The sequence below is a fragment of the Momordica charantia genome, assembly GCF_013281855.1.
Source record: "Momordica charantia cultivar OHB3-1 chromosome 1 unlocalized genomic scaffold, Mcharantia_2.0 BLBB01000001.1, whole genome shotgun sequence".
NCBI classification, from domain to species: domain Eukaryota; kingdom Viridiplantae; phylum Streptophyta; class Magnoliopsida; order Cucurbitales; family Cucurbitaceae; genus Momordica; species Momordica charantia.
Window position 1 is genome coordinate 8,677,688 of NW_028275157.1, and position 27,989 is coordinate 8,705,676.

General features: G+C 33.5%; 1 protein-coding gene across 1 annotated transcript; it reads left to right on the forward strand.

The window, feature by feature from the left end:
* The first annotated feature begins 6,082 nt into the window (after positions 1–6,082).
* MS2 (Jojoba acyl CoA reductase-related male sterility protein) lies at positions 6,083–13,131 on the forward strand. The gene is made up of 9 exons (XM_022300342.2): positions 6,083–6,826; positions 7,290–7,393; positions 8,002–8,201; positions 9,220–9,320; positions 9,992–10,175; positions 11,282–11,443; positions 11,594–11,675; positions 12,073–12,458; positions 12,759–13,131. Exons 1-9 carry the CDS (start codon positions 6,460–6,462, stop codon positions 12,922–12,924), a joined length of 1,752 nt encoding a protein of 583 aa, XP_022156034.1. The 5' UTR covers positions 6,083–6,459; the 3' UTR covers positions 12,925–13,131.
* The last annotated feature ends 14,858 nt before the right edge of the window (positions 13,132–27,989 follow it).

Below are 27,989 nucleotides of genomic sequence, written 5' to 3' on the forward strand. Positions count from 1 at the left end.
GAATGAGCTACTGAAAACAGGCTTCATTCGGGAAGTACATTATCCCCAGTGGATATCCAACGTAGTGCTGGTAAAGAAGCCAAACGGCAAATGGAGAATGTGCATCGACTTCACGGACCTAAATAAGGTCTGTCCAAAGGATTATTTTCCTTTGCCTCGAATAGATCAACTGGTTGATGCCACTGCGGGACATGAAAGATTGAGTTTCATGGATGCCTACTCTGGATATAATCAAATCAAGATGCATGTACCGGATCAGGAGAAAACCACTTTTGTCACGAGTCGAGGCTTGTATTGCTACACCGTGATGCCGTTCGGATTGAAGAATGCAGGTGCAACCTACCAACGAATGGTGAATCGGATGTTTGCAGCCTTAATCGGCAAAAATATGAATATCTACATATCTACGACCTGAATATCTACATATCTACGACCAATCAAGAAACTCAAAATTGGGACGGACCTAGAAGCAGACCGATAAGCTTAAAGCCAATCAGTGAAACCAGGGAAAAGAATCCCGAGGTGCTGAAAAAGGCATGCGTACAGGCCCAGCAAGGTTAAAACAGAAAACAGGCAAGTCTAACCGATCAACGAAACCCACGGGTAGAAAATCATATGGCAAAAGCCAAAATAGGTTCAAAACCCGAGGGTGTTGATTTAACTTGGGGTAAAAAATCGGTAGAAGCCAAATATGTTAGAAACCTAAGGGTACCGACTAAACTCAGGGTATAAAAGCCATTGGCAAAAACCAAGTGGGTTAGAAACCCGAGAGTAAACCCTGAGGTATAAAACATGGGCAAAAGCCAAATAGGTTAGAAACCCAAAGGTATCGACATTAGTTCTGTTAAAGTTAGATCCCAAGGCCCAAAGTAAATGGTTTAAACTCATATGAGAATAAAACCAGGCTCAGGAGACTTGATTATGGTCAACGAAAATTGGAAAAAACTTCCAATTCATGAATAGTATCGACAAGTTCAAGGCACAAAACCAGTGGCAGGAACCAAGTACTAAAATCCAAAATTAGATAAAAAGCTTTTGGTAGAAGCCCTGTGCGTTAGCAACCTTCTCATTTTTACCCATTGATATACAATGATCTTGTGGTAACGACAAGCGACAAGTACTCTCAAAACAAAGATCTTTACACAATTATTCGTCTTCTGTTTTGAGAGTGGGGGCCATTGTTATGGAGAACAAAAACGACCCGAAACGGGACAAGGAGTTGAAGTCTGAGATCATTGATTGGGGGAGACCGGCCCGTGACGTAACGGGCCGGCCCAAAGAACGACCTAATGCCGGGGCAAAGAACGAGGAAAGCGACTGGCGGAGAACTAATCGGGCCGAGAGGGCTCGGTCCCGACCCATGCTCGGCCCACGACCCAGCCAACGATCTCCCATCTTCGATCGACGATTTCGCCCAGGCCCTGCAACGGTGAATTAGGGTTAGCTATGGAAAGTTCTGGAACAACTTCACGCTATAAGTAGCGATCCAACCTTAGAGGTAGGGGCATCTAAAAGTTGACTACATTTACGCTATTTTCTTGCTAACTTAAGCATCGGAGCCCGTGTGACTAGAGTCACACCGGTTTAGCTCGATTTGGTTTTGCAGGTACCAGTCCCGAATCAACAAGTTTGGTGGGTGAGAGGAGGAGAACTGGAGGACCGAAATCCACGCATCAACAAATTCTAAAACGTCCGTGGAGTCAAACTTGCTAGTGTGGCAATGTTTAATGGGTAATTTTTAGGTGACATGGATTCCAATTCATTATGATGAGTACACATCTAAGTTGGGTATTGTGTTAACCTTGGGGAGCAACCGACGTACCTACAGTTTAGTACTGTGGTCGTGCCGAAATTGCTTTCAAAGTAGTGATTCTTCCACGACACAACAATCATTTTCATCAAAATTCTCCTTGATTTCTAACAAACGAGATGGAAGAACTCCAAATATATGTTGTCTTCCTGATCAATGATAAACATTAAAATACAAAGATGAAAATAGTTCTTCACAGAGGTTGAAGAGAGAAAACAAAAATATTTATTTTGGAACCAGAAGATGGTAAAAAAAAAATTGTATATCATTTAATGTGTGATTTTCAAGGATTTGAATGACTTTTTTTCAGTAAAAATATGAGAATTTAAATTTATAACCTCTTGGTTAGAGAGATAAGTGTCAATTACCGTTGAGCTCATGTCGGTCAAAAGGAATGGGATTTGATTTCAAAAATAATTTTTAATTTTAAATATGTTACTTATAGCTTGAAGGCTAGATTAGTAAACTTCAATATATTATAATTTTTTAAAATTTTGTTACAAGGTATTTTTTTAAAAGAAGTTAGATGAGAGGGACAATTTTTATAACACCTTCAATATATTATAACATTGTCTCTTTTAATATAGTAATGACATAAGCCTGCCCATTTGTCCATTAGTACCTAATTTTCAACTAAAAAAAATGGCTTAAATTTAATAGAATTTAGTTGAAGGAAAATGTAGACCACTCTAATTTTTAACACATCCAGTTTGTTGATAGAATTAAAGCACCCGTGAACTATCACACTCATAAATTTTCAACCGGAGTCTTTGTTCACCCCACCCATCCAACGACTCTCTTTCCGATTTTTTTTTAAACAATGTTTTTATTTAAAATTATTTTTAAAATAATGCTACATTAAATAAAATTAAAGAAAAAATGCTTATTTCGAAACTTATTCAAAAAATAATACTTTAAAAATTATTCCGCCACTTGGTTGTCTCTAAGATACGACCATGCCGTTTTTAGTAGTTGGTCGTCTCTTCAATGATTTTTTAAAAAAATCAAGACATGGTCAAGAGATAACCATCTGTTTTTCAAGGAAAAATTAAATACTATTATATATTATATATTAAACAGTAAAATGTCATACTGGATATCCGTTGGTAGCACAGTGAATGTTAAGAAAGAATTCTTCCTTCTCTTCGTCAGTTCGGGCCTCAATAAATGCACTTTTTTTCATTTTTACTTATTGTTATTATTATTTTCTTGAGTACATTATTATTATTATTATTTTCTGGAAAACAATACATTATTATATTTTATTTATTATTTTTTTAATAAACTGTGTATAAAATATATAAATATATATATATAATTATTATAGTTTTCAATAATAATAATAATAAATTGATTAACATTAAAAAGTAATAAAAATTGAGAAACGCATCTTGCGAGGGTGGAACTCCAAAAGTCACTTATGCAAGGGGAGTAAAAATCTACTGCACTGCAACTAGATTTAAGTTATTGAAACAGTTATCTAATATATAATATAAAATACTATTTTATTTTTTCCTCGAAACTCAATGTCGTTGTAGTTGTCTCTTGAAGGAACGATCACATACCAGCAGATGGTCGTCCATATCTTGATTTTTTTTAAAAATCAGATGTGGTGCCAATAGAGCGTCACGTCATTATGCTCATCTCTAGAGACGACCAACTGCTGAAAATGGTATGGTCGTCAGGGACGAAAGCAATATTTTTGGAATAAGTTTCAAAAGGAACATTTTTTCTTTAATTTTATTTAATGTTGCATTATTTTAAAAATAAGTTTAAATAACAAACATTATTTTTTCAAAAAAATTCCCTCTCCTCCCACCCATCTAAATTCTCACATTTCCTCTCTCTCAAATTATATCCTCCTCTCTTTTTTCAATTATAATAATAATATAATCTATAATCTATTTAACTTTCTTCACTATTACTGTGGTGTTAATTTTGTTCCACCCCTATGAATTTCTCTCCTCATTTTCTCATTATCTTTCCAAATATTTTCTCTCCCCCTCTACAAATTCCACTTTTCTCAAATAATTCTCTCTCTCAGAAACTTCATTTATTTCCCTCTTAATCATTTCATTATTTTTTCCTCATTCACACTATTTTTTTCTCCACTTATCCAAATTCCTTATTCAAATGATTATTTATTGAAGTTTATTTGGAATTTGTAAAGATGGAGTAATAGTACTTACAAGAGAGAGAAATTTAGAGAAATTTAGACGAATGGGATGAAGAGAGAGAAAATTTTGTAGAGATGGGGAGATGATATATAGAAAGAGAGAAAAAAATGAGAGGAATTGAGAGAAAGATTTGTATTTGAACCATAAAATTACCTTCAAAGTAATAATAATAAAATGAAAATTTTCACATGCATCACACTGTTACCCATTTAGACCTTAACAATTCATCCATTTTTTGTCAAAAAAAATTTTAACAAATTTTCTATGAAAAGATGCAATTGAGAAAATTTTTAGCCATGAGGATAATAAAATTGATAATTTTAAAATATTAAAAACCAAATTGAGGATTATCTAATCAAAAGTTTATGGACGATAATTTGGTCTATTTAGCCTAAATTGAGAGGGTAACAACAAGTATAGCTATTTAAAATAGGTAATTTCAAATGATAGTCAAACAACTTTCGCTTTTGAATAATAGTCAATCAAGATCTTTACTAATATTTTAGGTACGAAATTAGCCTCTTCTAAAATAATTTTAAAATGAATGTGTTATTTTTGTTTTTTTATAGAAGAATCCTACATAATCATTTTTATAGGATAATTCAAATATATTTTTTAATTCAAATATTTTTCCAATCAATTTTAGAGAGAATTATACTAACAAATTTAAGGAAAAAAGAATATATAATAAACATTAATAAGCAAAATGTAATTATAAATAGAAATACAACAAATGGATGAACAAATACGGCAAATACGGTGAATAGAGAAACAAAAGTACAACAAATATGGTGAACACAAAAAAAACAACAAATACGGTGAAGAGAGGAATAAATACGGTGAAGAGAGGTGTATTTTTGTGAACAATTAATACAAATACAAAAATATAAAAATAAGGAGAGATGAACAAATACGATGAACAATATCAACTGAAGAACTACAAATAGTGTGAAGAAATAAGGTATATTTATGACAAAACATATAGGCCTCCTTCTCCTTCCAATAGATTCCCTCTCCGATCGTCTCCTATCTTCTTAATTCTGTTTCCACATATATCTAACTTTATATAATAGTGGTTGAAAGAAAAAAAAAAAACTAGAATTAAGGAGAGTCTCTACGAGAGATAACAGAAGTTAAGGAGAGTCTCTACGAGAGATAACAGAAGTTAGGATATTTTAATTTTAAAACTAATAACTAAGGAGCAGTTGCATTTTTAATTACCAAAGATGATTTGACCATTTTTGGGTGACAAATAGGTACTATAAATTCTCAAATTTAAAGTTAGATTGGGTAGCAAGAGGATTTGGTCAAAAGGAAAAGTTTAGTCCAAATTTAACACATTATTCAACTAGAATTAATACATATTCAAAATTTGACAACTATTACTTCCTTTCTAAAAATTAGCAACTTACCGAAAAGAGATGTTACACCAATCTTTTCAAAGGGAGAGTTAGAACCAAAAAATTTATATGGAATAATGCGCGGCTCGCTGCGTTCTTAACATAGATGGATAACGTAGCTTCAAATATGTGTAATAACATACAATAACATGCACGTGCACTAGAACTACAATAGTTATGACTAAAGAAATATATATTTTTTTAGAATTAGATACTAAAATAGGAACCAAAATAAATGCCACATGACCATTTATAAACTCAATCGTTAAACCATTTATATTTCAGGTTGTAAGTTCGAATCTCCACCTCCACTTCATATTCGTGGTGTTATATTCGCAAAAGATAAATAGATAAGAGTCAAAATGAAATAGGATAGAAAATAAAATTTAAATTTTCCAAATTTTAAGAGATAATTACTAACTTAATTGATGGCATTTCTAACCTGATTTCTTATTCTAATTTTTGAACTATTATGACACTTTCATTTTGATATATCATATCTAACTATATACGTCATTTCTCTTTATTATGATTCGACTAAAACCAAATTTACAAGACTCAACATAATCCATAGAGTTAAATAGGATTGCTCGAGTTTTTCTAGTAACTAATCCAAAATTTGCAAACTCCTTTATTTCAACCCCTCGAAATAAAAAGATTGCTTCGATGACAATAACCGACCTAAACAAAACTCAAAAGGGCCAATTTCACACTCTTTAGGTTGTTGCATTAGGGTATAATCTACATGACATAAAAATGGCAACTGTTTGGCCAATAACCAAAGAAAATTGACCACATTTTCAGCTGTTGGTAAGCATGAATGAGAAGGCAGAAAGAGAGCCCCTTTGCAAAGAATTAAAGATCAAGAAAATCACCTATAAAAAAAAATTCCCATTCTTCTCAAAATCTTACCTAAACTTCATCTCCTTTTTCCCTTAAAATCTCTCACACACTCTTTCCCTCTCTTTTAACAAAATCAAACCCATTTCCCATCTCAAAACCCTTTGTTTGTTCACTTACTTTTCCCCTTGTTGCCCTTTTTCTTTCCTTTTTCTTACATTCCTCCACGGTCATGGAGACTTTGGCTCTCAAACCTTTCTCCGTCGCGCCGACCGGTAGGCGCGGTTGGCGGTCTTCATGGACGACGACGAGGAGGATGCGCGTGGTTGCGTGCAACGGCGCGTTGAAACCTTCGGTCTCGATGGAAAGGGCGTCGGTGGTGGTACGGGCGGAGCATGGCGGAGCGGTGATGGAGGCGGCCGAGAGCGTGGTTTTGTCCCCGCCGAACAGGAAGGGCGAGACCGATCCGATCGGAGTGAAGAGTTTGGTTCCTTATGGTGGGCTGGTAGAGATTCACGAGGATGGAGGAATTGGAATTGTCAAATTCCTTAGAGGGAAAGTGTTCTTGATTACTGGTGCCACTGGATTTCTTGCAAAAGGTACTCTTTCTTTTTGCATTCTCAACAAATTACCACTGGATTTTGATTAGTGGAAATTGAAAGAAAATTGGGCTTTTAAAAGCTATTACTTAAAATAGGGGTAATGACAAAAATATTGGTATTTTTGGCGGGACAGAAAATCGTGACTTCCAAACACAATTTTCACGCCCATGTAAATACCACATATGCCACCAATTCTTTAAAATGTTTTTAAATACTTAAAAAACAAAAAATAGTTTTAAATTAAAGAACTGTTATTTATTTTTAAAATTTGGTTGGTACTAAAAAAAGTATGCTATAATGAGTGAAAATTTTAGCCTGAAATTATTAGTAAATAAGTTTAGTTTTTTAAAAATAAAATTGAATTCAAACAAGCCTTATCATAACTATATATATATATATTTTTTCTTTCTATTTAATAAATTTCTCTTTTAATTTAATATAATTGAAATTGAAATTTCAGTTCTTTTAGAGAAGATGTTGAGGACAGCACCAGATGTGGGTAAAATTTTTGTTTTGATTAAGGCCAAAGATGAAGAAGCTGCAGCAAAGAGGTTGAAAAATGATGTATGTATTAATATGTTTATTTCTTTTTTCCCTAATTATTCAATGTTTAATTAAACTATCCTTTTTTTTAACTAGTATTATAATTTTAATCTTCATAATATTTCGACTCTAATGCCAATTTATTCTCCATACCCGTAAAAGTTTAATTCTCGTTCAAGCTTCCTTATAAAAATTCAACTAGCTAACCAGTTATTAATAGTGAAAATTTATGTATAAAAAGTTTATACTACTTCCGTTCATTGTTTGTCATTAAAAAATGATGTGAGATCCATGAAATAAAATAATATATTACTTAATGATATGTCATGTCAAGTTGTGAATGAAAGGAGCAGTAGAACTATAATTTTTTTTTTTTTTTTGAGAAAAGTAATACTAAAATTTTTTCGTTGTACTCATGGTATAGCTTTTATTTTGATGAAGTACATGATCACATTAATTGAAAAACATGAATTCGGGTCAAGTTCTAGAAGACATGTGCATGGCAATTTTCTCAGTAAATTAAGAAATTGGTAATGAAACTTTTCAAAATGAATGTAATTTAGGGAATTGAGGGAATTAATTAATAGTGGGAATTGATTAATGAATTTTAAATTTTGATTCTTGATCAGATTATAAATGCTGAACTTTTTAAATCTCTAAGACAAATCCATGGGAAATACTACATGTCGTTCATGGAGAGCAAGTTGATACCTGTGGTGGGGAATGTGTGTGATTCAGATCTGGGACTACATGTCGACTTGGCTCATACCATTGCAAATCAAGTTGATGTCATTCTCAACTCTGCTGCCAATACAACCTTTGATGAGAGGTCCCCTTTTATTTCATTGTGTTCTTTTAATTACTTGTTTTTTCCTTCGTTAAATATATGTTTTAATCACTAATATTTAGTTATTCGTGTTTTAACATTTTTCCGTTATACCCTTCACATGTTGGGTAATTGTCAAAGTTGACTAATAATAAACTTTTATAACATGATTTTAACACGTTGGTAGAAATTTGAAAGTAATTAGACCATTATAAGAAGAAAAGTTTAAATTTTTGCCAGGAATTTGAAGGAGGAATTAAACACTTTTCTCTTTAACATTCAATAATTGAAAAAATGTTAACACGTAAGGAATTAAATTGAAACTTATTAAACAATAGAGACTACATTTAAAAAAACACCCCCGATGCCGAGCTACTAAAGGAGGTAGACCTTCGGTGTCACCTTGAGGGAAGCCCACCAAAACGGGCCAAATGGAAAAAGTAGACTTCTGGATGCCCGCTTAGAGGGAGAGTTGGATGGGCACACACCGTCAGCTATATGGAAATGGAGCAAATGGAATACTTGGCAGCAGGTGGTGGGTTTTGGGGATGGTCCCCGTAGCATGTTGCCACCAGAAGCAGAACCCCATGTTTCTTCTAGAGAGCAACGTAGAATAAACATATAGCCTTTTATTTATTTATAAGTATTCTACAAATCTTTCTAATGATATTTAACTGTCATGGAATAAAAAATATTAAGTTCATAGTTTTTATATTTAAAGCAATTCAATGTTCAAAAACCAGTTAATTCAAAATATTTTATTAGTTCTTAAATTTTCAACAAAAAAAAGAAAAGGACTTTTTATATGTAACTAATTTTCATGAAAAGTTGAAAAAGAATTTCAAGTATTATTAAAATATTTTATCCCAAGCAAAAATTAAAACCTTATCCCATTTTAAATTTTTGAATGTTTTGTTTTGTCTTTTCCTTTTTAGCAAAATTTGAATATTTTGTTGCCTAAATGACATTTTTTATTTATTTAATTTAATTAAACTATTTTTGTTACCATATGAACTTGTAGATATGATGTAGCCATTGACATTAATACAAAGGGACCATCCAATCTCATGGGATTTGCTAAGAAATGCTCAAAACTAAAGCTCTTCTTGCAAGTTTCAACAGGTAATTAGTTCACTTTAACCATCAATTTTGATACCTATTTTTATTTGCAAATTATTATTATTATTATTTGGTTTTCCGTAATTATTTATTTGTTTCTAACCTTTCTCGATAAAGAATTTTTATTCAAAACATCGGCCTGAACATATTATTAACGCATATATAATCGATAAAAAAGTTAGAGGTTCAAATCCTCCCTTCATATATTAAATGAATAATTTATTATTAGTATTAATTAAATAATCCATTAAAATTTGAGTCATTTATATATTAATTTGTTCAATTAAAATTATACAATATTATCAGTTAATTATTTAGTATATCTTATCCCAGAAAAGGATTAGGAAAAAATTATGAATTTGAACCGTCATTATTGTTCTGGAAAACCGAAAACAAAATGTTATAAAACAAGGACTAAAGTAATTGAACATTTACCCCTTCTATAAAATAAATTTAGAGTCGGAGTATGCTTATTTATTTATTTATTTTTGATACAACATGTGGAGTTGGAGGTTCAAATTCATAATCTTTTGGTCAGAGATATGTATCTTAACCAAGTAAACTATGTTCGGTTTGGCGAGTGGAGTATGGTTTTTATTTAATGTTATATATTTGAATGTTATTTTTTTGCAACTTAGTCCTAAGTGAGTAGTTTGGGATGTGTAAAAATACAGCATATGTGAATGGGGAAAGGCAAGGGAGAATAATGGAAAGGCCATTTTGTAAGGGAGATACCATTGTTTCATTTGCAAATGAGGATTTGGATGTGGAGAATGAAATCAAGTTGGCTTTTGATACCAAACAAACTTTTCAAGACAATTCTATGGCCCAAAAGATGAAACAATTGGGCCTCCAAAGGTAAGCCCAAGCCCTTTTTTTTCCTTTCTTCTTTTTTTTTTTTTTTTTTTTGCAAACCCTTTTTTCTTCTTGCTATAATTAATCATTCTACACAAAATAAGATAAACACGATCGAGAATTTTATTACATTGCCTTTTATATATAATATGCAGTAAAAATAGCTTTTGTTGTGAGGTAGAATATTAGTGATATCGTTTAAATTCATTAAAGGCTCATTTGGTAACGTTTTCGTTTCTGTTTCTTTATTTTTAAGGAACAAAAATGAGTTACATGATTTCAATCTCCAAGAATTTAAGTAGGATAAAATAATATTTTTATTTACGTTTTGGAACAAATTGGAAATGAGAACAAGAAAATAGAAACTTGTTTTGATTGTTCCCAAAATTTCTATACTATTGTAGGAATGTTCCCAAAAAATAAGAAACACGAGACACAGTTAATTGTAAAATACTTAGATTTCTTAACAAAATTGAAAACAAGAAACAAGAAACGAGAACATTACCAAACGGACTTTAAGTGTGTCAATCTGTGTTTTTTTTTTATAACTATTTTTTACGGAAAAAAATTAATAAAAAATAATAAAAGAGAAATAAAGAAAATTTCACACTCCCCACAACAAAACAAATTTTACAACATATTATAGATAAAATAGAATGAAAGAGACTCGAGCTAGATACCTAATGTATATGTTTGTCGTAAATGACTCATTTATAGCAAAAATTATAAATTTGTTATATTTAAAAAAAAATTCAAATTTTGTCCCTTTTAAGCCACTATGTTCTATGTTTTTCAAAAAAAAAAAAAAAATTTGCTATCAAAGTCAATCGAACTATGATTTCTTTTTTAATAAAAAAAGATTTTTCATGATTCATTATCAATTATATAATCCAAAATAAAAAATATTTAAACATAAAGAATGGTAAAATTTAGACTAGTTTATAGTTCTATATTTTGAAAAATATTTTCTTAAACTATTTCAATACTTTCTTTGTATGTTAAGAAATAATACTTCGTTGTTTTTCAATTAATTTATTGATAGCATCATTTCGTTGATATTCGAATCGATATTGACATTTAACTTTACTGACTATATGGTATCGAATCAGAGCGAAAAAGTTTGGATGGCAAGACACTTACGTATTTACGAAGGCAATGGGTGAGATGGTAATTGACAAGATGAGAGGAGATGTTCCAGTGACCATAATCAGACCAAGTGTCATTGAAAGTAGTTTCAAAGAGCCCTTCCCTGGTTGGATGGAAGGAAATAGGTAAATTTTATTCAATTATCTCTTCCCTCCCTTTAAATTAAATTCATTTCACTACTCTCTTTTTTTTTTCGATCAATAAATTGAAAATTTAAATCTATGAGTCGTTGAGCTAAAAAAACTTATAAATATTATGTGGGGGTGACGTGGCAGAATGATGGATCCCATAGTTTTGTACTATGGAAAAGGACAGCTCACTGGGTTTTTGGCAGATCCTAATGGAGTTCTTGATGTTGTAAGTTTTCACTTTCTTTCCTTTTTTCCCTCTTCTAGTTTTTTTTTTCTTTTTTTTCTTCATGTACTAATTAAATTTTTTAAATGGAAAATAAAAATATAATATTGCCTTTTATTTTATTTTTTTATTTTAAAACCATGTTGTGTTTGGTACAAGTTCTAAAGATCATAGACATTAAAGAAAGAAAGAAAAAAAAGTTATACCAGAACTTTTTACCCCAAAGAAAAAATGGGACAATTTTCCCATTTTTTATAGGCTTAGAATTCGAACTAAATAAAAGGACTTAGGGAGAATGAATTCAGACCTATAATTGCCACCTATCTAAGAATTAATGTTCTGTTTATTTTCTTGGCAACTAAATGTTCACGTTTAACTTTTAAAATATTTTGAACGTTAGGTACCAGTGGACATGGTGGTGAATGCAATGCTAGCAGCGATGACGAGACATGGAGGAACTACACGGCCCGGCATCAACGTGTACCATGTTGCATCTTCCGTTGCCAACCCATTATCCTTCCAACATCTTGTTACCCTCCTCCACCAACACTACGACTCTTCGCCATGCCTCGATGCCAATGGTAGGCCCATCCGTGTCCCCTCGATGAAGCTTTTCCACTCCATCGACGACTTCTCCGCCCACCTTTGGAGGGACGCGGCCCGACGCCGTGGCTTGACCCCCAATGGAAAGATCTCTGAGAAGCTTCAAATTATTTGCAGAAAAACAGTTGAGCAACTCAAGTACTTGGCTCATATTTACCAACCTTATACCTTCTACAATGGAAGGTATGTTTCTCAAAACCAAACATACTTATAATTTTATCTTTTTGTTATTTTGGTTGACTGAAAATTATAGCTTTTGATTTTATTGAGTCAAACATAAACTTAAAAAGAAAAAAAAACTTTTATAATCTCAAATGTTGTTACTCTGAACTAGTTCTAAATTCTGGTCGATTTCATTTTGACATCTTAACATTACCTCGGTTAACCTCTTATAAGGCTTAAATACATGAAAATATCGACACGTTGGACGAAAATTAAAAACCTTGGAGAGTGATTAACCAAAAAGTAGATCAATTTGTGCAGGTTTGACAATAGCAATACTCAAGGGCTGATGGAAATTATGAGTGAAGAAGAGAAGAGGGAGTTTGGGTTTGACGTGGAGAGCATTGATTGGACGGATTACATCACCAATGTCCATATTCCTGGCCTAAAGAGGCATGTCATGAAGGGCAAAAGAGGAATTAACTAAATTAATGTGTACCTAAATTAAATGTTTCTCACCTTTTTTTTCTTTCTTTTTCTCAACAAGTTGGTTAAGCAAATCCAGTAACTTGTAATAAGAATAATGTCTATTTGGGTTTTTTTTTTTTTTTACTTCCAAAAATTTGGGATCATAACAAGTCTGATCCTAAAGCAGTGTAATTAAAAAGTGTTTATTGAAAATTTTCTTGTTTTAGTTTTGAATCTGAATGGATGAGGCAGACATGAACATAACTTAATTAATATTAAATTATCAATAATTCTATTAATTAGCAAGGTTAAATATTGAAGTCTTTTTTTTTTGAGTACAACATTGTGGGGGTGAGGGTTCGAACTCATGACCTTCTGGTCAGAGATAGATGCCTTAACCATTTGAGCTATGTTCGGTTTGGCAAATATTGAAGTCTTAATATAATAGAAATACCAATGAAAATATCTACCAAATAAAATATTCATGTCAATGAATATTTGAAAAAATTATTAAAAAGAAAACATTCTAAAAAAATAAACAATAAGTAATTAGTATTTTATCCATTTATATAAAATAGTATAATACCACGCTCAATGTACATAATATTCTTTTTATTTAATATTTTACAAACGTAAATAAAGAATTTTAAAATATCACTATTTATTGAAAAAATATATCAAAAGTTAAAAGTTAAAAAATATACTTTCTAAAAAAAAAGTTAAAAAATATATGTTTATAAATTAATAGAATTAATAGAACTCAAGTTTGTTGGTGGAATTGGAAGAAAAATCTACTTTATATTTTATAAAAACTTATAAAACTTTTAAAATTTAATCTCAATTAAAGCTCTATAATCAATTATAATTGAAGATAATTTTTTTTTGATATAGAAGATAAAATATTTCAACTAAGTGAAATGACATCACATTCAATATTGTTAAATTAATTGAATATTTTAAAATTAATGGAAGATAAAATATTTTAAGAAAGTGAAATAACAAAAGTTTTTGCATTCAATATTTTTAAATTCCAGACATTTATAGGTGCATTTAAATTTTCATTTTTCAATCATTATATTTTAATTAATAAAAATAGGATTAAATTTTTATAGTTTTTGCATCCCGAGCTTATAGCTTTTTTAAAATAGATACTCTTAATTAATTTATTTTTTTAAATAGGATTAAATTTATTTATTTTTTATTTTTACCATGTTTACTCTTTATTCCCTATTTTTTGTTTGAATGATTTTTAAATTTTACCAGCGCGAGTACAAGCCTAACCAGTCTCGACGGCCAAGAGGTAATCATTAAAAAGAAAAATTTATTACCAATTTTATTTTGATAAAATCATGTCGGATTTGGTTAAGAATTTAAATCTAAATCCGAAAAGGAAAACAAAAGAAAGAAAAGCTGAAAAGAAATATGGGTTGGAAATGCGACACAAGTCCTACCTTTACTAAATAAGGAGCAAATCATGTCACAATTATCCCTGTTGATACAAGAATTTTTTGTGAAACCAAAAGAAGGGTGGTAAGGATTATGTCCAAAACCAACCATAAAAAGAGTTAAAAACAGCAACAATAATTTTTTAAAAAATTAAAAATTTTCAATTTCAATAATTAATTGGGGGCAAAATTTGAACTAATATTGTGATTAGTGTTCCAAGGGTTTTCTGCACAAGGGGCAGCAATTGCGCTTCTTCAACCAGGTGAGGATGCATGATTCATGATACACATGACCACACGGCATTCTACTCACCCTCTCCTCGCCGTCTCCGTCGTCGCCGCCGCCGTAGAGTATCAGTTCATTCAAACAAACGCTGCAATCTCCCCATTCTTCAACATTGAATCCTTCCAACTCCTCATCCTCATATTTCCTCAGCCTCTCAATCGCAATCACCGACGCTAATCCTCCCGGAAGCACCATATCCTCCTCCACCATTGCGTCCCTAATCTGTATACGAACGAGACTAGTGACATCGCCGGTGGAGGAGGAGAACATTTGGATGTAATTGAATATCGCCCATGATATAGACCTCATCTATATCTATATCTATATCAAACCACTGACGATGTTTTTTTTTATAAAGTATCTCGGGGGTAGAGATTCAAACTCACCACCTTTTGATCGGAAATAAGTGTTTTAAGAACAGTTTTATAATATGCTTTTCAACCTCTTCCAATTAAGAAAAGGAAAAGTTTATCCTATCGTTCCACTTGTACCACTTTCTTTTAGCATGCTTTCAAAATTTAGTTTGAAATACGATGTAGGTTAGATTTTAAATTTCGGAGTTTAAAATTTAATTATCACTTTAAATTATGAAAATGTTATAGTCCTAAAATCATTAGGATCTGACCTTAAATTAATCCATACTATAAAAACAAAAACAAATTTGTTTTGGTTTCAAATCTAACTCAAATTTTATATAAGTGTTTTTCTGAAAATAAAAATAAAATAAACTTAGAAAGTGTTGAAATTTGGAGATCTTCTCAAATTTTTTTCTTTTAACGTAAGATCTTTACGAATTTAATTCTACTGTGTTTGTGATCTCTACAGTAATAAATTTGATTCAATACAATTCAAAATAAAAATAAATAAAAAAAAAACTATTTTTTTTAGATGAGGATGAAGATCATGTTTCCGTAAATTATTTAAATTAAAAAAAAATGCTACACTAATTTAAATAAAGAACAAGAAGGGAAAAAAAAAAGAGCTCAAGATTTTGAAAAGAAGTAAAATTTTGATAAGTAATATTTCTTCCCATTCAAGAGTGATTCAAAGTTGACTGTATGTTTGGCAGACTCGAGTTTGTTAGATACAAGTATTATTTGTTTCTTATTTTTATTATTTATGAATGATTAATATTAATTAAATTGAGTCTTAATTTGTATTTATTGTTCCACTACTATTTATGAATGTGTGATCTGTAATTGTTATTAATGGTTGAATCGAGTAGCAAGGAATTAATTCAGGGGTGTATTTATGGTTTTTCCATATTCCATATATTGCATAACACACTTTAGGAAAACAAAAGGAAAAAATTAATTAATTTACCGCTATCTCAAATTAATTATTTTGGTTTAGTCATTAAAGCTATTATTTGATTAATATTGGAACACTATCATGCTCGATTCATTAATTAATAAGTGTTTTTTAGTACAACATGTTGGGGAGGGATTCGAACTCACAACCTCGTGGTTGGAGGTATATGTAAATTATCGTTGAGATATGCTCGCTTTGACCATTAATTAATGGGTTTTTATTTCGATTTTTGGTCTAAATTAATTAAATTAGGATAATTAGAACTTACCATGACTATTTCGTATAAGTTGACTAAGTTCTTGAATTAAGAAATCAATTTTGTGTAGAACATATGAACAAGATTACTGAAATTCACGTAGATGGGAAGTTTGGTAACATTGATTTTCAAAATCAAATTTTTAGTTTATAATTTTAAATTTCAAATTTCAAATTTCAAAAATCCCTATTTTATTCAACTTTGAAAAATTAATTTTATTGGTTCTTTGGATTCGACAACCTAGTCTCATTACTTCTATAAATTATATGTAGTAAAATAGATAATTATTTTGGCGGGTCTCGACAACCTTCACCAAGTAGGATGAGCTAAGTCAAATTCATGTTTATTTGTCAATTTGATAAACCTAGATTTACTACAATCCCCTGGTTTGCTATAGTAATTTATCTTTACTCCTCAAGTTTGCTATGGTACTTTATTCTTACTCCTCGGGAAAGTAGTTTTCTTTTTGCCAATGTTTAGATTTGGTGTCGCTTGTCAATGGTTGGTTTATACTAATCAATTGCTATATTATGTGGTCATTTCTTGGCGAAGATTCTCCCTTCATTACCTCAACCTTCATGTCGTTTTAATATTTGAAGCATAATTTTGAGGAGAATCTCCATTTCAATGTTAGCTCTCGGAGGCAATGTTTGGTCATTGGTCCGTCTTCTATGAAGAATTGGAAGGATCAATGATTTTTCGTAGGTGGTGATGGGCTTGCCCAAGATGAGAGAACGAGTTACACTTCTCGGTCTCGACTGCATGTAGGGACTTGGGTCAGTATCTTCCCTTGCTCTTTCAGGACTGTTAGCTTTCTCTCTCATTCACTAACCTTACTTCTTTGTTTCTTTTCAGTTCCTTGTCATACGGACCTCACACCTGTTGCCTAGGCATTTTACGTGGTTTTTCATCCTATTGGGAAATTAACTGACTTGAATAATTTCTCTTTCCACAGAAAATATCCGTAAACACAAATAAACGACACAACAAATAGTTCACCACTAAGGGCTACGTCCAGTCTTCCACTCAGATGTGGGTAATTCACTAATATTGTTAAGGATTTGATACAATAACATTCCTTAGAATATCCCTTAGAGGTCTCAACAAAAACCCCGTAGATTCTAAGTATTTTACACAATTAATACTTAGGAACAGTAATGAAAAACTCACAATTATCAAGATCTAATTACCCTGAATATGTTGATCTTGATGAGCCTCAATGCCTCTGCCAATTTCTGAGCCTCTCCCTTGAAACTGCCACGAAACCCTATGAAAAACAGCTCAAAATCCGCTGGACAATAACCCCTTTTCAACTACAAAACCCTAAACCCAAAACTGCACTTATGTAGATATCAAAACAGCGCCATGATGCTACAGACGAAAAAGTTTGAGCGATATCCCCATCTGGACAGTGCTGCGATGCTGCCTCCTTGGCCCTCGGCCTGCAGCGTTTTGCTTCCCTGTTTTTCATCCTCGCTTCGACCTCAACGCGTTCGGCTCGATCCCGACTCTTCTCTAGCTCATTTCGACGTCGTTTTGACTCCACGAATCCCAACACATCCAACTCTACCTTTAGCAATAGAATTCTAGCCTCCTATCTTTCCATTTAGGTATTTGCATAAGCTCAGGTTGTCGTAATATCCTAGGTGGACCATGTGACCTTGTGTACTCCATAGGTAGGAGTGGTTATCTCCATCTTCTGGATTACAGTTGCAGTTACCATACTGTTGATCTCTTGATTAGGGAAAAGATGATATTCCACATTTCTATGTTGTCGACTTTGAGAGCTAGTCGGATTTGACTTAGTAGCGTTAACTAGGTTGTTGTGAAAGTCCTTCATTGCCCTAATGCGGCCACACATCTCGTCCAGCTCTACTTGCATGACTGCAAGCACGTCTGGATTTACTTAGCACGTAGGGATAGGTGGAAGGTTATTGTGGGTAGACCTATGCGGCCGATCTTCTACTTAAGGAACTGGTGCTATCTCTGTCGCCTAAGAGGTTTCTTCATGGTGAGGGTTGGGGCTTCCATTGTTGGGTGGAACGACCAGGATGGTTAGAACCAGTTGACACGCGTGTGAGTCATAGCTGCTTTGGTAGGCATGACTTGAATGTCATTTCCCATAGACGGCGTCATTTGTTTGTGCAACAAATGTCGATCAAGGTCAATGTGGTCAAGGTATGCTGATTAGGCGACCTAGATGAATTGGAACGAGCTGGATAGCCACTTGACAACGAAAGACCTGCACAAGGAAGCAAACACTCTGATACTCAAGTTAGTTTAGAGTTTGATCGCCTTAGTATTGAGACCGAACTAGAATGCAATACCTGACTGTAGAGGGAGGAACTTTATTTATAGGTTTGGGTATCCAACAGATGGTTGGGCATGTCTCAGCCTCATCATCGGCCCAGCCCAAAAAAGTAATGGCCCAAGCTTGGCCCAGGACCAAGCCCTATGGGCCTAAAGTATTGTTTGGGTTGGGCTTGGGCCGGTCCAACCACTCAAATCTTGGCTCATAGCCCAATCCATGGGCCTAAGTTGATGAGCCAAAGTTGGATCGAGCTTGGATCGGCCTTTTGGATCGGGCTTGGATCGGCCCGTATATTAATATATTTTTAATTATTAAATTTTAAAATTTAAATAATTTCCAAACTAAGTTTTTTATTTTTAAATTCTAGAATATGTGTTCTTATATAATTTTTGGTACATTTTTTTTTTGTTATTTTTATAATCTTACTAATAAATTTTATTATGTCATATTTTATAAATAAAGTTGCCTTATTTTAAAAAATTATATTTTTTATTTTTAAAAATTAAATTTATATCTTTTTACAAGAAAAATTGAAAATTTAAACACTTTGAATTGGAACTTCAGACGATTTGAGATTGAGAATTAGAATTATAATTTGAGTGAAGAAAAAGAAAAAAATGTTGATATTTATAAGAAAATTTTGTATTAAAAATTACCACCTAAATATTAGATATATTTAAAATTTGAATTTGGGAAGTTGAGAGTTTACTCGTAATATGTTTCAAAACAATGATTTAAATGAGATATTGGGAAGTGATAGAGTCTGTTCGTTGTACCTATTAAGAGGGGAAAACAAAGTCTATCATATCTAATTTATTTTTTATAATAAAAGAATATATTAATATTATAAAATATAAATATTAATAAATATTAGATATTTATGTTTTAACGATGATTTCTATTATAATCTAATTTTTAGTTATATAATTGAAGTTAAATATCAATATGTGTCAAAGATGAAATAGTGATAAAAATTTTGGAAAATAAAAATTTATTGTATACAAATAGTCGTGATGTAACTTAATTAATAAAAGATTGATATTTTATTTTAATTCAAATAAACATATATAATTTTAGAAAGAAAATCCCAATTTTGAAAAACCTTCTTAATTTGTTTTAGATATGGTTGGATTCATATGGTTAAATTAGTAAAAGTCTACCTAATCGGGTGGAAACCAACATAAAAAAAATAGTTTCAAATTATTGGGAAAAAAAAACAATTCTTAGATTATCTCACCAAACAAACCAATTTCATCTTGAAATTTCTTTGAAAAATTACGTAATATTTAATTCAAATATATAAATAAAAAACATATTGGTTTGGAATGGAATTTTTTTTTCTGAAATAAACAGAATGAAAAACTGGAACCGATGGTGGGTACCTAAAAATAATAATAAAAAAAAAGATACTGCCCAAAAAGAGGGATTTATTGTTTTAATATTATTGTCAGTAAAACTTATTTTAAAAATATAGTTGTTTAATTAAAAATATTGTAGTTCAAAAAAATTGAAGGCTAGTCGTCTCGACCATCTACGGGTCTCTCGAAGAGACGACTAGCTAGACGTGGCGTCATGCGAGGCGCTACGTAAATTTTTTTTTAATTTTAATGTGGTCGTTTCCACGTCAATTTTTTTTTTAATTTTAATATGGTCGTCTCTTGAGACGAGCATCCGTTTTTTTAAAACATGTCCCACCACCAAACCCTAACTCCTTATTTTATTCTGTCGCCATCCTCCCTCTACCCCGCCACCGCCTTCTAACTTGCCTCCGGCGTCTGAACCGCCGCCTCGTCCGATCTTTCCGCTGCCGCCGCCGGTCTCGCCACACCGGTGAGCGGTTACCTCTTTTTTTTTTAATGTTTTTGTTTCTTCTTTTGTTTGTTTCTTTTTTCAAGATTATCTAACGTAGGCTGAATCTAACTTGGCTAGCTTCTCAATTTCGTAATCTAGTCGACGATGCTGATGAGGAAACCATTGCCAAATACGCTCGTGCCTATATTATGCAGCTTATCGGTGGTAGTCTATTCCCCGATAAGTCTAACAACTTGGTGCATTTAATGTTCCTCCCACTGTTAGCAGATTTCGAGTTAGCTGGACGATTCAGTTGGGGTGGAGCATGTTTGGCATGGTTGTATCGAAATCTGTGAAAATCGTGTCGCTCTGACTCACATAACATTGACGGTCCAATTATACTTCTTCAAGTATGGGCTTGGGATCGGTTCCCCACGATGGCTCCACAACGTCGTCACATCTTAGATCACGAGCTCATTGGTCGACCATTAGTTGCCCGGTACGTCGATATAAATATTGTCCTATTTTCCTCTTAAAATTTTTGCACGCATTCAATTGTTGTACTAACCTATAATATTATTGTAGGTGGAGAGATCAATTTTGTGTTACAGAAGTGTCTACACATGTTTTGATCTACTATAGATACATGTTGGACCTCTTGTCACCAAGCTCGGTACGTTTTTTAAATATTAGAATATAAAAATATATATTGATTTATAATTAATTACACAGTTCTTTATTATGATTTCAGATGATCTGGAAGCATATGATAAGGAATTTGCCAACCTACCCGACGTTTGTGCCCATGAACATAACGTCTGGTGCACTGTGAGTCCACTCATATGCTTTCATATTGTGGAGTGGCATCATCCTGATAGAGTTACTAGACAATTTAGTATGAAACAAGAAATTACAGAGGTGTCATGCTGGGATAAGAGGATACATGACATCGACATTCAGGATAGCACCTGGTAGGATCAGATTGCACATTTTGTGGCGAGGTGGCACATACGTAGAGATTTTATTGTTATCAATTCTCTCGTTGACGACGATGGTGATTGCGATCCAGGATACATGAGCTGATATACGTTAATCACCAGACGATATATAACTCGAGAAGGAGCAGCATTTGGTGCTACGATATAATCTTTTATTTCGTTATAACAATTATTCAAATTAATAAATACATATTTATTAAATTTTTTTTCATGTAGGCTGCATGTTTCGAGCAAATAAGTATTCTCTCGTCATCAGACGAAATTAATATGTTGTCCAACGTTGGCGAGAGGCATCTTCAGAGCCTTCATCAAATGTACAAAGTACCTACTCCTGCTCGTGGCTCTAGGCGTAGAGGACGACATCAAGTAAACCAAGATACTCCAGTAGGGCTTGACGATCTCGTACCTGAAGTTATCTATCATAGGGTTGAGGACATTCCACCGTTTACACAAACACAGGATGATGCTGGTCCGTCTACGCCTATGATCATGATACCGACTCTTGGTTCTAGTCAGTATCACACACCATCTAGAGGGGGCCATGGACGTGGACGTGGAGAGCATGGACAATACTTCAACCCTACAGAGGATCGAGACCCTACAGAGGGTCAGGAGACACCAGCGGCACCAATAGTTCGTCGTCAGCCACATCGTAACCGGCGACGTCCCTATTGTGGGACGGATTAGATCGATAGACTGTAAATTGACAAGCTTTAAACATTGTTCTCTAATTTATAATATTAATTTCCAATTTTGAACTACCATGGATAACTTCATGATTCTATAAGAAAAAATAAAATATAAATTTTTGTTTATATAGCCTATGAATACAGTTTAAATTAATAATATTATAAATTAAAATACAAATTAATAAATTTTGATGAATTAATAATATTATAAATTTTTGTTAAGAAATTAATAAATTTTGATAAATTAATAAAAAAATAAAACATATAATATTATAAAAACATATAACTTTAAATAAAAAACATATAACTAATATTATAAAAAAGAAAAATTTTAATGGTTAATTTAAAAAAAGCAAAGACGTGGTCGAGACGACCACGGTTAATATAGAAAAAAAAAAAAAAGATGTGGTACGTTCAAATTTTTAAAAAAAAATAGATGGTCGTCAAGACGACCAGCCTTCAATTTTTTTAACTAGTTTAAAAACCTACAATATTTTTAATTAAACAACTATATTTTTAAAATAAGTTTTATTGACAACAATATTAAAACAAAAAAACCAATTTAAAGGGGCTTCCTATTCTAAATTTAGGGCCGTTAATGAGTAAAAGTCGATGGAAAGCCTCGAAATTTCGGCGAAATTTTGCTGAAAAGTTAACAAATCGTCGATAATAAAGGAAGAACGATTTTCTTCTGCTACAAAATATCAGACCTTCTAATATATGGAAATGTGGAGACAGTCTTTAAACTACATTTATTTTGTTATTATTTTTAAATTAACATTATGTTTTAAATTTATTTTTAAAACTAGATTATTTTTAAACTTTGCCCAGTTTAGTTTCAAAAGAATTTTTTTTTAAACGTAGTTTGAAATTGATGTAGCTTTTAAAATAATTGCTCTTAACAATATGAAGTAAATTAATGTTTCATAAAATTCAATTTAAAAAAATGAAGCAGTAGACAGTGTTTAATTTAACTAATATTAAATTCTTCTTATTCAATTATAATGACCTCGTAATGTTTGACCAACGAAATCATGTAGCTTAGACTTGATGTAGCTGTGAATAGAGTGACTTATGAAAGAGAATCAATTTCAAGGCTCAAATTAATATTTACCCGATCTATTGCTCGAGAGAGAATAGTTTCGTGAAAATGAGGCGGGCCTCTATTTATAGAGGTTAATTTCCAACACTGCTACAATGATTCTCTAATAGCCTTGAGAAACGCAATGTGTTGTCTGAAATTATATTAGGCGTTTGCACCCGTAGATGCTTTTAAAGGTTCACTTGTCTTTTGAGGAAGTCGGCTCACCCAGTTCCACTAAAATGGGTCAAGAATCGAAGCCTCGATCACATCATCGACATGGAGACTGATTTGAAGGCTGCTTCCCTCTTCAAGGATGCCGTTAAACACTCCTCCACTAGCTTCATCACAGTCAAATTCATCGCGGATTGGCAAAAGCTACTCGGCCTCACCATCCCCGTTCTTCGATTCATCCGGAGGTACCCAACTCTCTTTCACTAATTTCCTCATTCTCGTTACGCTAATTTGCCTTGCTTTCGTTTGACGGAAACCGCAATGTTCCTAGATCACCAAGAGAGTAGTATACACCAAGTTCACGAGAGCGATATTGTCGAAAGGCTCTGTAGAATGCTTATGATGATGAAAACTAGGGCTCTTCCACTTCAGTCGTTGCGTCCTTTGGAGTGGGATCTAGGTTTGCGTCCTTTGGAGACGCGTTCACTCATGTACATCAGAGTTTGTTGTGCCCATTTCCCATATACTTATCTATCTTCTCGTGTGGTTGTCAGGTCGGTATGAGAACAAGCATAGCGGTATTTTGTATGGGATCCGAGCTTCAACATGCCCATGTATCGAGAGCTACAATGGAGAAAGCCACTGATGAGGCACGGGTCTAGCTATAGTTAGCAAAAATCAAGCGGGTAGAGGCAAAGGCATCCTTAGAGAAGTCTAAGGCTGAGATCAGCTCGACCTTGGCTGAAGTGGAGCTTTTGCGAGTGGAATTGGAACGTTGTCAAGTAGAGAGGATTGTTGAGTGAGATTTCCAACGCCCCTTCTCCAAATTCCAAAAGTGAAATCGAAATTTCTCCCCAGAAAGTTGATGGTGGTGTTGGGAAAATTACTTACCAAGAATATTTTTTCCCTTCCACATTTCTTCATTGAAAACTAAATCAATCACACAATAAGAGAAATATAGGGAAAGCGCAGTAAATAACACAATTGATTTATGCTGGTTCACCCCAACCATGGGCTACGTCCAGTCTTCCGCGACGATGGGTTCTACTATGATATTGGAATGATACAATGGGTAGTACAATAATCACTCAAATCTAGAGGCCTCAACAAAAGCCATCTAGCTTTTAGGAACTACAACAATAGAATCCTAGGAAATAAGAATGAAAAACCTCACAAAATACCCACGAGTATTGGTTGCCGACTTCGCTCTACAACCCCCGAGATCTCACCTCTAAAATTCTACCAAACACTGCTACCACACCTCTCAAATCATTGCACCAACACTGCTCTGACCGCCCCTCTGATGTATGTGTTCACTTCCTCGCAACTAGGAGAAAATTAGTGTAAGTATACACTAAATAATCAATTGTGGTATATAAATAAGGTTGTTCCATAGGGATTACAACTATACTTTGAGCTAACAAATTAGAATACCAAAAAACAAAAATAAAAATAATTTGATTGCAATATTGTGGGAACAATGAAAACAAATTTATAAAATAGTAAATGACAATGACAGAATATTTCGATACAATGCTAGAGCATCCAATACAGAGAACAAATAGACTGTGAAGAAGAAACGATTGCATAGTAAATCGAGGGGGATTCGCTCAAATGTTTTCACCAATTACTAACTATGCTCTAGCAGACCCAGGATACTGAATGCCCAAATAGATTTGGTTCTCTCCCGAGATACCCAAACATGTTTAAACCCAACTCCTGTTGTAATAAAACAATTTATAGGTACAATAGAGTGAGCATCATCCCCGAGTACCCACCATCCTACTACAAATTAAATAGAGGAATCTAAAGCTAATAAAAGCAATTACGCAACACAAAGACTCTCTTGAGCCTCAAGTAAGCTAACAAACCAATAATGTTGGCAAAACAAAATCAGTGAGATGAAAGAATAAAAACACGTCTATTAAAACAGTATTCAAGTTTACTAAATCAAATTCAACAAGAAGCTACAGCAAGTTCATCATCCCCCCCTCCGGAGGTGAGGTTTAGTTCATAACGAGAAAAGAAAACAGTGGGTAGAGAAGAAATCAAGCCTATTTTGCAATAAAAAAGAAATGAAGCCCATTGTGCAATGAAGAAGAAATGTAGCCCAATATGCAATGAAGCTTCTGTAGCAGCATACATTTCCCCTGCTCAGTGGTGAAGCACGAGTCAGCTCCCTCCTCTGTTGGCTTTTTCCTCAAAAAACGGGCAAGGAATGTTCTCTCAAATTAGTGCCCAAAATGATTTTCTATTAGTAGCTCTCTGTGGTGTCTGAGCACTATTCTCCTATTTATATCGGGTCCTTAAAATTAGGGCAACACCTGGAAGCTGTACGGACGCGTTAAAAACTGGTGTAAATCAGTTACTGCACAGTAACATATGCTATGGTATCCGGTAGTCTTATGCTCTAGCACATAAGCTCTTTTCATTGAGGCTCCAGCATCGTCATCATCAGTCTTTTCATCACTCAGCTTAGTCATCCCAAATTGTACAATTCATGTCCAAATAATCATAAAATAACTCAACTTTATCCAAATTAAGGATATTGGAAATTCTAAACAGCTCATACCCCTAGCTCGCTAATTTCTATTCTTTTCTAGCTATTTTGGCAAGGACCCTCACGTTTACACACCAAACTTGCCTAATTTAGGCCACAAAACACTCTTTCATGGAGAGTTATCAGTATGCGACAACTTACATAAACAAAACCTAAACATAATGGCTCTATTCATAAGAGGCCAAAAATCCTAATCCTTATACGAAAAAATAATATTATAATATTTTCTTCATAGGACATGAGTTTGTTGTTTTGGCTCCATTATCCCAACAATCTCCCACTTGGAGACAAAATATCAATCTCGCCTCCCACTGCACCAACAGTGTTCAATCATCTTGGCAACCCTGCCAAGGTTCAGTTCTAACTGCACCAACAACTTCTAACTGATCAACGTCCTCTTGGCACCAACCAAGGCTCAACTTCCATTCCATTGCACCGACAGTTTTTAACATCTTTTTGGCACCAACCAAGGCTCCATATGTGATTGTCCTGAGACTAAGCAATCCTACGTAATCTTGTCTCTCAGACATTAGCGACACAGTCACATGCTCCCACTTGAACTAAGTGGTCATCGATGCTTCCTTCTTCACTCTCACCCAATGACTCCTAAATAAAGATTTTTCCTTTAATGACTTGGCACTTTAACCCAAGTATGTAGTCAAACTAGAGACCTCACCCTCGACCTCAGCACTAACTGTAGTATTTCTCAATGCACTCTTTCGCCTATGTGACTTCATCAGCTTGCTAATCTGTCTGACAACTAAGGTATTACCTTGACAATCTACTGAACACCTCACTAAGCTCTTCCCCTTTCCCTTTCCTCTACTTCCTAGCTATTTTACTCGAACTAATGGCAGATTCTCATGATCCTAATTGTCAATGTTGTTAATTCTTCTAAGTCTCCTCCTGAACTATTTGCAGCCTTGTGCATAACATGTCTCTCTAATCCTCTGACAACATTAAACCTCGACACATATATTGAAGCTTTTTCCGTGGCCAACAACCACTACTTTAATCCCCTCATGAGTTTCTATATGTTCTCTACAAACTCACTTTTATAGCTCCCCACTAATATCAAATTCATCTTGAAACTGGGTACATATCTGACACTATGCAAAACTAACTTGGTCCAACTGTTAGTCCTTAGACAAACATCCCCAATTCCTCTAATCTTGGAGAGTTTCTAATTCTCTATCCTCACTATACCATGACTGCCAATAGTAAGGGACGTGAACCAACTCCTGTCTGAAGATACATGCACCGATGCTACACCATCCACTACTCATTCTGATGACGAATCCACAAATGTTGTGTCACCCTCAACGCATGCTAACATGTCATCTGACAAAACATTTGTCTATATTTCCTTGGTTTGATCCTCTTTAAGCTTCTTGCAGTGTTTCTTGAAGTGACCCTTCTTATAGCAGTAAAAACATTCAATCTCACTACTCCCACTCCTCTAGCTACGTCCTTATTGTTTCTCATATCTCATCTTCCTTTTGCCTTTGTTCTGCACTGCCAACCCTGAATCCATAGAGTTCTCTCTACCAGAAGTAGATGTGGAATTCTTCTCACTTCTTTTCCTGCGAATCTCCTCGACAATTGCAACGTCACAGATATCTGAAAATTTCATACTCTTGTCCCCCAACGAATTCGACTCCGCCGTCTTCATCGTTTCCCAACTCTCATGGAAAGATGACAATAGCTTTATAGCCTCCACTTCATCTGAAGACGTGATCTCCATCAACTCCAACTAATTCATTATTTGAGTGACCTCATTGATGTGGGAGTTCACCTATGTACCTTCCTCCATATGAATGTTAAACGAAGAGGATTTTTCATATATGTTCGCCAGCGTCTTCATCAGTCTTATTGCTATTTTCTGACTCGCTACAAGACTTGTCACATTCATCGACAAACACAACCTGATAATCAATACGACATGTTCATCCATCTTCGCCCATTCCTTGTCTGTCATCCCAATAGCCAATCGTTCTTTCACAGTTTTGTGTATTTTCTTGTATTTAAGAAGAACCGTCACTTGCATCTTCAAAAACCCAAAATTTTCCTCGTCAAATGTCAAAATCCCTTCGAAGTAGTGATATGACTTGACGTTGAACCTTATAGCTCTGATACAACTTGTTGGGAAAATTACTTACCAAGAATACTTTTCCCTTCCAAT

Coding starts and splice junctions, on each gene's coding strand:
- MS2 (XM_022300342.2), top strand. CDS start 6,460: ATGGAGACTTTGGCTCTCAAACCTTTCTCCGTCGCGCCGACCGGTAGG. Junction 8,202..9,219: donor AATACAACCTTTGATGAGAG/GTCCCCTTTTAT, acceptor ATGAACTTGTAG/ATATGATGTAGCCATTGACA. Junction 12,459..12,758: donor TATACCTTCTACAATGGAAG/GTATGTTTCTCA, acceptor CAATTTGTGCAG/GTTTGACAATAGCAATACTC.